General features: G+C 49.3%; 1 protein-coding gene across 1 annotated transcript in view; it reads left to right on the top strand.

Moving 5' to 3' along the window:
* The window catches only part of CASQ2 (calsequestrin 2), a 32,461-nt gene extending 20,511 nt beyond the window's left edge, over positions 1 to 11,950 (top strand). The window contains exons 7-11 of the mRNA XM_050910025.1: positions 4,160 to 4,205; positions 6,668 to 6,722; positions 7,415 to 7,515; positions 7,879 to 7,953; positions 11,750 to 11,950. Of these exons, the coding sequence (XP_050765982.1) occupies positions 4,160 to 4,205; positions 6,668 to 6,722; positions 7,415 to 7,515; positions 7,879 to 7,953; positions 11,750 to 11,950 (478 nt within the window). The remainder of the gene's footprint in view (positions 1 to 4,159; positions 4,206 to 6,667; positions 6,723 to 7,414; positions 7,516 to 7,878; positions 7,954 to 11,749) is intronic.
* The last annotated feature ends 118 nt before the right edge of the window (positions 11,951 to 12,068 follow it).

The raw sequence follows: 12,068 nt of genomic DNA, 5'->3' as shown, positions 1-12,068 counted from the left end.
GATGCTCCATGCTTTCTGCGATCAGGTTTATTGCACAGTTGTTCAGGGACTCAGCTACCAACAGTCTGGAAGTGACTGGAATGGCTGATCCCGTGTAAAAGCACAGGGTTAAATATAAGGGCACAACTACCTTTGAGGTGCTGTATTTTTACACCCTTAAAAATACAGCGCAGGGTAGTCATACAGGCTATCTGCTGCTCCTGCAACTGCATTTCCCAGCAGACATTCAAGGGACCAGAAAAGAGTTCAAGAAAAGCAGGGCCATCAATACAGTTAGGGGATCCCAAACTGGACGGAGCTGGAGGTTTGTGTTCACACACAGAGGGTTTAGAGACAGGAGATCATCTCCGGAATCTGCGAGTCACCAGACTTGAAAACAGATCTCTGCTTTTTCTGAAATATGAAGGGGTCCTCTATCTCCCATGTACTCACAGGTCACTTTGCTGACCTCCTGGACTTCCTGACCTCAGTTCTTCCCATCTTTTTTTTCCCAAGCTCTTTCTGTCAAGCAGCAGCGTCAGGAGGCTGATTAAACAGTCAGCTAAATGCTAGCCTAATAAGGCAAGCTCTCCACCAGCACAAAATTGCAGTGGAAACCCCCCAAGTCTTACATATTTCAAGATGCTATGTGGTGCTTGGTAGGAGCGAGGGGGTGGGCCATGTATTTTGCAAGTGCCAAGGCTCAGAAGGGAATTAAAAGGAGTCTCATGAAATTGGATGCCTGAAATCCCAAACCTGCCAAGGTGCTGCCATGGCAGGGGAAAAACCCTGGGGTGACAATGATATATTCCCAGCAGTTGATGCTGAGTCTCTTGGAGCAGCAGTGCTTCTTCCTGCCTTGCCACCAGTAAAGGACCTAAAGCCAAAGGCTGGACATGGAATTAGTCAGACACGGAGATGATCAGGCCTGTAGAGAAAAATGAAGCGACCTCAGCAGCTGCCACGTGCTGGTTCCCTGTAGACAACTCGGCAGGATCTTCTCCTCTGCAGGAAGGTGTAGAAGACCACTCGCCTCCTCACACAGCAGACTTTCTCACTCCGACCCAGCCGGCAGGCATAGGCTATCCCTCCACTGAGGTGCAAAGCCCTGCTGCCACTTTTCCATCCCCCAGAAGGAGCCCCGTCACATTACTGGGGAAATCTCCCAGTGCTCAGCAGTACCCAGGCTTTTCGGCATGCTTTAAACAGCCCTTCCAAAAAGGGCTTCCCGCTGCTGTGCCCAGGCAGGCTCCACCACCTCTTCCTCCAGCCCTGCACAGAAATTGGGAATTGTTGAGCTTTCATTGCAGCCTCAAGACAGGAGCTGAAGCAGGTGCCCAGGAGGAGCCTGTACGCAGCCTCCCGGCTGATGCTTCCCTGGGCAGCTGCAGGCAGCAGTGGAAAAGTTCATCCCCTCCTGAGCAGGTTAGGAAGCCAGTGTTCAGCACGGTGGGGTGACTCGGCCAAGGCTGCACAGCAGATGGGTGTCCGGCTGGGGACGGTGGCCAGGCACCGCGACTCCAAGGTCTCAACCCAGATTTTGCTCTCAGTTGCACAAATACAAATTACATGGTATTTCCTCTGCCTGCAGCAAGAGGCCTCTGGGTTTATGCCTGTTTTGCATGCAAAATGTTGGGGTTGGACACCCACCCCCCCCACCCCCCGCCCTGCTCTGTAGTTGTGGTGTAGCAACATGGGGGCTGAATTCTGCTCCCTCTTACTCACCTAAACCCCACTTACCCTGCTCCCTCCAGCACAGGGAAGTAACCAGAGTAAATGTTGAGTAACTCTGCAGCAATCGGTACATCTGGGTGCAATCAACCCTTCCCACCAAGCTTCCTTTCTCCAAGAGCTGCCCCCAGAGAATGACTAGGGAAAGCGTCTTGAAAGCCAGGTACAAGTACGCATAAGTACATAATATGCATTCACCTGATATAATCTCCAGTTTCTGACAATCGGCAATGAGGAGACTTGCTGGGTCAAAAATTGTATCCCTGATCTTGTGCTTAGTGGCTATTTCTTCAATTTCTATAGTTGTTTTTTACCTCATTTCTATTTTGATGCTGAAAGTCTCCAACTGTAATGAGTTCGGCAGCTGAATTATGCATTGCATCAAAAGAGCATTCCTATCTGTTCAGTTTATACCTGCTACCTAATAATTTCGCTGTGCGCCTACTCGCTCTTGTGTTAAGAGGAACCAGCCATTCCCTGTTTCACTTTTTTTTTTTACCATTCCTGATTTTTTAGACCCCTTGCCAAACCCCTCTTCAGTCACCTCTTTTACAAGATGAAGAGTTCTTATCTATTTGATCTCCACCAAACAGAGGTCATTCCATGCCTTCGTTCACCACTGTCATGTTTCCATGTCCCTTTTTGAGTTGTTCCATATCATTTCTGTGATGGGATGACCAGAACCACACGTACACTCACTGTGGAGGTGCATAGTGTAGCTGCCCATTGCCATAATGGTATGATGTGTTTTACTCCTTAGTCATTTTCCAGCTGTTTGTAACCTTCTTTTTACCTTTTGCCTTTGGAGCTGATGCTTTCTTAATTTGTGACACCTGGGCAATAATTAATTATAACTAAATTAGAACCCATTGTTGCATCTGTATAATCAGGGTTGTTTTTATGCAAGTGCGTTACTTCCTATATGTCTATCTATCATGCAGACACTCAAGTCTCAGGAGATCCCTGTGTATCTCCTCATAGTCAGGCCTGTGTTCGTCGTCGAAGAATTGGATATGATAAGCAAACGCTGCCATATTCCTATTTCCCATCTTTTTCAGATTATGTGAGAATATGTTATGCATATGATCATGCCAAAGCATATGCTATGAATCTTAATTGGTTAATTCCCTCTGTCGTGAAAACTGACCATTCACCTCCACTCTTCATCTTCCAATGTCATTAATCTACAGGAGGACCCCCCTCTGATCTAACGGCAGCTCAGTTTCTCTGAGAGTCTTTAGTAAGGGACCTTGTCCAATGGTCCTCTGAAGGCAGCTCACCGCATTGACCAGCATAGCTTCACCCATGCGTTGACTTGCTCTGGGAACTCCAGCAGATCAGTAGCCATGACCTTCCTCTTAAAGGCCACGCGTCTCTCTCTTATGCTATCGCATCATATTCCTTCAAAGGTCTGTTAACTCTACTTTTGCTGGTAGCATCGCACCCATAAGGAAGCCGCCCTTCCAGATCTGTGGCTCCTCAAGTCCTTTAGGAACCTCTAAAAAATGCTCCTTGATTCCACTGCTCTGGTAGTGAGGCAAACCGAAGCGACAGGTTACACATCTCATTGATGCCACCTGGTTCTGGCAACATGCTGCTACTCCCCTTGCCAATCTGTTCTAGGACGTCATCGACCGACACTTCTCTTTTTGCAACAGCTCCCGGGGCTGGTCAGCCAGGGAGACCTGCTCTGCTAGGGGAGCCTCCCTGAACACCTGATGCCACAGCGAGCAGAGGTGCAAAGGATTACCTGTGCTTGTCTGCTACGGCCTTGTGTTCCTTGGGTACCGCTTTAACACCTCAGTCACCTCTCAGCCTGCTGGGCTCTCTGACATGCTTCCTGCTACACATGTGTCTGAGAATATTTACTGTTCTTTTTTTTTTGGCCTTTATGAATTACTTCTCAAAAAAATTTGCTTTCGCCAGTCTTATGGTTTAAATTTTCTTGCCAGGGTTATTAGGATCTAAATTTTCTTCCCAGAGGTTATTCTGTCTTCTTTGCTTCAGCAGAGTTTGGAAGGATTTTTGTGGTGGAATTACGCTGGGGTAAAACCAAGAGAAAAGGGGAACAAAGCCCCCTAGGAATGTCCCAGGGACTGCAAGACAGAAGTGAATGGGTCACCTCGTGCTCTCAGCACAGACAGAACAATGCGCCGTGTGTGGGACTAATTCACCAGCACATCCCAGCACAGGGAGGCATCTCATCTTCCCAAGCACAAATAGCAGCTGCAATGACTCCAGTGGGGGCAAGGGCAGGGTTTTATCACCATAAATAAAAGCATAAGTTGACCTACTGTGCCCCCGTGCTTGCATTCAAAACGTGGTGGCCGACGGCACTGACTCCAGCCACCAACCAAACATGCCACGGTGACCTTTTCCGTGACACCAGCAGCATCATGTGTGACGGTGCTGGATGTGTCCTCAAAGAGCGTTTCTGTCTTCCTTTCAGGGCCACCTTGCGGAAGCTGCGCCCAGAGGACATGTTTGAGACGTGGGTAAGCACGTGGGGGGGGGAAGCCTTGCGTCCCCTGATAGCTTCCAACAAGAAATCGCTGCTCAAGAGCTCCAGTCTCTGGCTGGGCAAAACATTATCTTTCCTTCCTTGCAAAGCCACTTTCCCTCCACTGGGAAGAAGGGAAAGCCTTGGCTGTGGTGGCCAGTGCCTGAGTTCAAACGGTGTGCTCAAATGCTTTGCTCAACAGCGATGGACAGCTGAGCTGGGTCCCATTTGCTCCACAGAGGGAAAAGGGAAAGCTAACCAAGTGTGCCAGGCAGGTGTTGAGCCTCTGTAGCGGCCATGATATAGCTACAGAGAGCATCCTTCCCAGGGATGCTCTGTCTCATCTAATGGGCGTCAGTGCTGGTGGTGGGGTGATTTCAGTGGCCCGTTCGCCAGGTGAGCTACCGAAATTGTACCAAACAGATAACTCATGGAAATTGTACCAGAGCAGTTGTGCCATTCAAAATGCAAGTGAGGGCAGGCAGTTCAGTTAATTATATAGATTACGGAGCAAATCGTGCATTGATTGCACTTCTCACAGTGTGAGCGAGCTGCAAGTCAGCAATTGTGAAGAACTAACCAGCCGTTTGGCACCGATCACACACAGAGGACTCTCCTGGTCTGCAAGGGTGGGGGAAAAGGGAAGGGTGAAAATGAAAGAAAAATTGGGTATAACAAATTATCCCTTTGCTGTGAATGAGTACGATGTTAATGGCCAGTCAGGGACCTTCAAGTGCCAGCTGAATGCTGAAAACCAAAGCTGAACAGGTGCTTTACAGATGCAGTCATTCCTCCAAAAAGCTCGGCACATTTATAACAGCATTCAGTTGCCTCCTTGCTTGGCTGTGTAACATGAAACGCTGCGGGACTCTGAAGCACCAAAAACCTTGGGAGTCTTTAAGACAACAAGGCGAGAGGTAATAAAACTGAACCAGGAGTTATGAGTCACTTAGGCATGATAGCTTTTCATTTTGTTTTGAAATACAGATTCTGTATAGAAGATAGCTTCCTAAATCCACTAAAGTCCCTCAAAGTTTTTTTCGTGGGGCTTCAGTGAGACCCAATTTCACATGCAGTGGTTTTGCTTTCATACTGAACATATTCTAAAATAACCTCAGGAAAAGTGTGAATTGTCAGCGGTGGGATGTTCGCTTTACCAGCAGCCTGGGAATACAGAGCTTGCCTCCACTATGAGCAGGGGACTTGTACCTGCAGGAGACAAGGGGCTGGATTCTGATCTCGCTGCAAGTTCAGAACATCCTCAGTGCCTTCACTGGAGTTACTCCAGTTTTGTTTGCTGCCTTGGAGGTCAGAATAGAGCTATATTATACAGCTATACAGATAATTATATATCACATATATGTATATATTTTATTTTGCTGCCTGACAATGCTGCTGGCATATATGGAGAAAAAGCAACAGTGTAGATTTTGCCAGCTGTAAGTGGTCTGAATCCCAAGTAAATCTGCCTAGAATGCCCCAGAGAAAATGTATTCCCTGAAGACACCAGCAAAGGCCCAGCATCCGCTATTGTTTTTAAAGATAATGTTTTCTACTTAATCTTTCAGGGTTTTTTTTCTTTCAGTTTTTGATGGTGGCTTTGTCACCTCTGGGCTCAGAAGGGAAAAGAAATTAGCATTTAGATGGGAATTTTTTCTTGCATTAAAACCAATTGAAATGGAAACTGGGACCGGCAGCGGGTGAGGAAGGCGAAGCCGATCCGTGGGATAATTCAGAGATGACATTCATAGCAGGCGGATGATGAACTGGCCGGCAGATCCATTGGCCTTTGCCAATATTATTACCCATTACTCACGTGTCTCATGGAGAAAAGCAGTCCAGCAGGCTGTCATTTCTGTTCTGCACTCATTGAAGCCCCGAAATGAGCCTCCCACTCAATTCCCCTTGCTGCTCATGCAGATCCTCACCTAGAGCAGAGACCCTTCACCTCCCAAAAGGGGCCCAAGTGAGCCACCTCGCCTCTCATATTGTGAGGAAACCTCCTTTGCCAGCCCTGAAGGAGCATGTTTGGGGGCTGAGCACGGTGGCAGATATTTGTTTCCCCACAAACCATCCCCTGGCAGCTGCAAATTTATGAGGCGAGGTGGCCTCAGGCATGGAGTGTGAGGCCATATTCCCATGCTAGAGAGCCCTTCACCTTCTCTGCAGGCAAGGTTTTGCCCCACACCATCAGAAGCTCCCTCGCCTTTGCCATTATGGTGCCCACCTCATTTTTAGCTAAAGGGTTTCAGCAATGCTACCCAAACTACCCGCTTCAGCACCTCAACTCGGCCTCATCTCAGCTCCCATTTCTGGTGTCTCGGTGGGGCTCCAGTCAAGCCTCCCTTTGCAATTGTCCTGTTTGTTTGAAGGCATCCCACTGCTCCTTGTCTCCAGCAATCACTCTGACTCTGTCCTCCTTCCTTGGCCCATCAGTAATAGTTTTGTTGTTTCCAGGAGGATGACATGGAGGGAATCCACATCGTGGCCTTCGCCGAAGAAGATGACCCAGGTAGGAGGCCATTTTCCTCCTTGTGTGACTCTCCGTCACTCGAGAAAGTGTAGTTTCATGTGCTTTGTTTGCATTGTGGAGCCCTGCACCCCAGCCAGGATGGGGAGCCCCAGCCTGCTGGGATGGGGAGCCGGGATGCTTCTGGGTGTTTACGCTAGCGGGTGTGCTAGCTGGGATTCAAATTCTGGATATAAACAGATGGCCAGCTGGGAAAAAAAAGTCATCCCCTCCACCCCAGCACCAGGATTTGCTCCCTAACTCTGCATCCATCTTGCTGTGTGGCTCCGGGAAAGTGCTGAGGGCTTGGGTGCGTGATGGGTATGCGGGAAACCCGTGGGCATCAGCTCCTGAAAAGCCATGGCGTCAGTGCTTCTCAGTGCTATCAGCGTGCCAAAAAGCTTTGGCCTCTCGCGGGCTCAGTTCCTCCCTCGCCACAAGAAAATAGTGACATTGTTCCACTCCACGGAAGGATTATGAGACTTAATTCATGTGTAACTAATTTCAATACCCGGGGAGGATGCTCAAAATTAAAAGCCTTATTATCAGAAGAAAGAGCTGGGAGACAGCATTTTAATAAGAACTATAAACAACTCTTGTGTGCATAGGGGGGTGAGGGAAGTTGAAAAGCCCACAAGTGAAAAGTGCCTGCATGTTTGCAGGAGAGAGCTGCAGTGGTTCATGTATCATTTCAGATGGTTTTGAGTTCCTGGAAATCCTGAAGCAGGTTGCCAGGGACAACACCGATAATCCCGACCTAAGCATTGTCTGGATCGACCCCGACGACTTTCCTCTGGTGAGTGGCAGGGGCTCCTTGCCTTTCTTGGTTTAACTCATGGATGGGGAGTGTGTGTGTGTGTGCACAAGTGCAGGAATTGCCCCAGGGAACTTGGGACAGGGAAGGACGGGAAACTGGACCACGGGCGATCACTGAGAGCTGCTCGTTCGGGTCTGCCTCCCATGAAGGTGGTGTCTTGGGAACATCCCCAGAGTCAGCACTTTCCTTTGCTGTGCGTGGCAGCCCAAGCTTGCATTCAGCCTCTCTTCTCTCCCGTGCACTCATCGATGCACGCTCCCCACACCACAGCCCAGCCGGCTGAAATAATGCAACAGGGTATTGCCAACAGCCTTGTCTGAGCTTTGTTTCTCACTCCTGCAGCTGATCACTTACTGGGAGAAGACCTTCAAGATTGACCTGTTCAGACCACAGATCGGGGTGGTGAACGTCACAGATGTGAGTAGCATGTGCCCAGAAAATCCAGCGAACCCAAGATTAGGGTGCTAGAAAGGACGGGATCTGAAGTCCACTGGAATCAGTGGGATTTCTGCTGTTAAGTGCAGGTAGACCAGGCTTTTTTCCCTGGGGAAAAAGTGTAAAGACCTCACCATTCCCGCATGCAGCGGGGCTCATAACACCTCCGATGCTGGGCTTCAGGGCTTTGGTCTGAGCGTGTTTCTGCTGCCGAGTCACACACAAACCACATCTGCTGAGGACAGGACCAGCCCCTGTGGTCCGAGCTTCAGGGCTTTGCATGGTTTTGGTTTCAAGGTCTCACATTTCCACCCCGACCTACAGCGTGCACCTTTGTCCGTGCCCTGCTCTGACTGAACCTGGGTGGGTTTGTGGAGGAAAAGTGTGTGTGTAGGCGGGGGAAAGAAAGCTGTGCTTAGGGGAGGAGAAGAGGAGAAAAAGGAGGATGTTTTTGCAGCAGAAGCAGAATGGCACAGCTTGAGTGTAGGAGGGAAAGATGGTCCCCAACAGATGACAGGGAGAAACTGCACAGCTTGAAAAAAACCAAATAAATACACAGCCTTAATAAGAGTACAACATAAACTGGTAACGGAGGGATCCTGCTGGGACAAAGAGGGTATACTGGGGTTCATCCAGGCCCTCCTGCTCCTCAGCCACTGCCGTGTGGGTAGTGCTGGAGGGATTTGGGTGGGAAGAGGGGACGTGTCCACCCCATGCCTGGTGGCAGTGAGAGGTTTCCACACCGTCCCGCAGCTGGCAGCGCTGCAGAGGGAGAGCTGCACAGGCAGGTACTGCTTTGGCACAGCTGCAGTGGTGGTGGTACCCACAGCATCCACAGCTGTGCTATCGGGCCAGCTTTCTAGCAGCTACTGTTTTCACCCAAGCCAGCAAGCCATGGGACCGATGTCAGGTTGCCCGCGCACTGTGAGCTTTTAAGGCAGGTGGGAGAGGGACCCATCCGACCCCCACCAGCAGAGATCTGGGGAGAGCTGCTGAGTGCAATGTAATGTGCATCACGGCCCTGACAAAACTATGGAGAGAAACCATTTTTCCTCTTTCTGACAATAACAGTCCAGACGATCAGAGAGCACGTAATGCAGCACGCTCCAGCCTGGCTCACTTATTACCTTAGTTTATTTTTGATGGTTAAGTGCTGGGTGTTTTAATCTCTTTAAAATGAACCTGTGTGGGTAAATGTCTCTGGAAGTAGAAATCTCTCCACTGCAGAAGTGTTTGTAATTTGGTGCTTGACTTCGTGTTTGAAATTTCATGGGAACCTGTTTCATTAGAAGAGAGCAGAGGGACTTAGACTTGAGACAAATGTTCGGGGCTGGGCGCTGGTCCTGGCCCCACCACTGACCTTGCTCCCAGCCCCCACGTCCTGTCTCCTGTACCTCCCCAGAAAAAGAGGGACAGTGAGGGTGTACTAGGCGATTGTGCCTCCTGTTATAACAAATGCTGCAAGACCATAAGATGGGAGACGTGGTAAGGAAGGCAAAACGATGGTGTTATGAAGAAAGCGGAGGCCCTGGATCTTGCCCGTCCCATTGAGGGGGATGAGAGGCTGGCTTGGGAGTCACGGAGTAAATGCAGCGCTGGCTGGATGTGAGCAGTGCTTTACCTGTAACAGAGCAGCATCCGCCGGACCGTGGGACAGACACCTAGAGAGTGAGGACCCAGTGGGTTAAGGCTTGTTAGCAGAATTTTTAAAAGAGAGACAAAAGGGAAGAGGGCCGAGATAGCATCTGTCACCTAAGTTTGTGACAGAAATTAACAGACAAGCCAGAAATAGAGCCCAAGTCTTCCAGTCTTTTGCCCTTATTACTAGTCCGCAATATCTCCCTTCATTATATTTACTGCAGTTGGCCATGTTTAAGTCATGTAAAAGCTACATTAAACAGCTATCAATGGAAATTCATGGAAGTAGGATCGTCAGTGGCAAGAGAATCATATAGAAAGCAGTATTAGGCAGGAGCATATGCCTTATTATCCAGCAGTCACTCAGAGACCTGTAAAAACTCATGCATTATCTAGCTTTGATATAGTAAATGTTTCAGGTTGTTGATTATAGTATTTGCAGGTTTTATTTCATTCCTCTTAAGTCTGTTTTCTATTCCTCAAGAGAGAGATTTAAGAAAGTTCCAGGTTGGCAGGTGATATCTAAAACAAACACTGAGCTCATTTCATTATTTCAGTGTTACATCACTGCGTTCAGCCAAGTTACACAGGTACAAAGTGGGGCTTACACAACGGAGTAAAAATAAACACTGCTGTTGGCTTCGGTGGACATAACCCCTGTGACCCCATCGTTTCTCTAAAAACCTGCCAATACAAACACCAGAGCTCCCAGCGGCCCCCGCTGGCCCGTCACATCGTAGTGGTTCAGGACTAGGGCCACGACACTCTGCAAAATATTGCTGCTTTATTTCCACAGCATCTTCTCTAGGTGCAACGGGCCCACTCCTGTTCCCATTATTTAAAAGTGTCACTTTTTGCCGCACAAACAGCCCTGAGGTTGGGGACAAGATCATTTGCATGAAGCAAGAGCTGCATGCCTCTCCGTGGCTCTTTTTTATTACAGCTTTGGTGTTTTAGGAGAAAAATATTGTAAGGGAGAAACAGCTTTCCTTGAGCAGAAATTGGTCTGGCTTTTTAGCAAGCCATAAAACAAAGAGAATTAGGTACCACAGACAGGGAAAGAAGTTGGATGCATTTGCAAAAGCCAGTAGTTATCTTCTGACATATGAAAAGCACTTGCTTCTGTAACATCAAACGCTGAATGAGATAACCTCACAGCATGTCTCCAAAATAGGAGGCTGATCCTATTTTATGGAGGGGAGACAGTGAAGGGAAAGGGGCTTACCCAGGCATTTACCCAAGGAACCTATAGCAAAGCAGAGAGAAAACCTTTCATTTCCAGGCCTCAGAGACCATCTAAGCCATGCTTCCTGTCCCTGGGTAACAGCCACAATTTAGACAGCATCTTCTCACTGCATTTTAGCCAGCATCTTCTTACTGAATCCCCCCATCCCCTCCAGTTTATGGAAGTAATGCAGACAGCTGGAGAGAAAGAGCAGGGGGCACCTGTAGTCCAGGGCATCAGTGTCTTTCACCATTCTTCAGCTGGTGCATGGTTGAGATGATCTGAGGAAAGGCTCTTCCAAGGGGAGGAACCACTATCACATGTGGAGAGTCCAGAGCAACATCCTGAGGCAAAGGTGATGGCGAAAGAGGCTGGGGAGAAGGGGTGCTGACAGCAGGGTGCAAAGGCTCAAAGGAAGAGGTCCCAGAAGGGCTCTGGAAGGAAGGAGGGAAACGCTGTGATGTCCCATGAACTGAGGCAATGCCGAGGGAGCTGGCATAGGTCTCTTTATGCTCTCTTTATGTAGACTTGGAGTCTACAGAACTGGCCAGACAGGGTTAGCTCAGGTGGACGATGCTCTTACTCACAGGTGTAGGCAGTGCAGGAGAGGAACAGGCAGTGGGCACACATCTAACCCAGGGCAAACAGTACCACACATTCATGTAAACCCATTGACCAGTCCCACTGCCCCTAGTCAGAAGCAACAGCACTTCAGGAGGAGGTGGTAATCCCAACGTGTGGGCAGAGAGATGCTGTGGCTGAGCCTGCCCACAGGCTGTGGCAGAGAGGGAGCTAATGCCACCACCACCCCTGCATCCCACCCGTGGTCCAACCCTCACCCCCACGATAGCAGTGAACCCGATCTCTTCCCTGTGTCTCTGAGCGTGGCTAATCCCCCATCACCTGTCCCCGCAGGCTGACAGCGTCTGGATGGAGATCAGAGATGACGATGACCTGCCCACAGCCGAGGAGCTGGAGGACTGGATAGAGGACGTGCTTTCCGGGAAGATAAATACCGAAGATGATGACGACGATGACGACGATGATGACGACGATGACGACGATGATGACGATGATGATGACGACGATGACGACGATGACGACGATGACGACTAACTGTGACTCTGTGCAGTTTGACTTGTGGGGGCCGAGAGGCCTCCCCCTGCGCAGGTCCCTCCATCGGAAGACCTGTGTTTAAGCGTCAGCAAGCACCGCTGCTCCTCTTTCCCCCCTG

Source organism: Gymnogyps californianus, chromosome 1, assembly GCF_018139145.2.
Source record: "Gymnogyps californianus isolate 813 chromosome 1, ASM1813914v2, whole genome shotgun sequence".
NCBI classification, from domain to species: domain Eukaryota; kingdom Metazoa; phylum Chordata; class Aves; order Accipitriformes; family Cathartidae; genus Gymnogyps; species Gymnogyps californianus.
The sequence above is the reverse complement of the archived record's forward strand: the minus strand, read 5'-3'. Positions and strand labels throughout refer to the sequence as shown.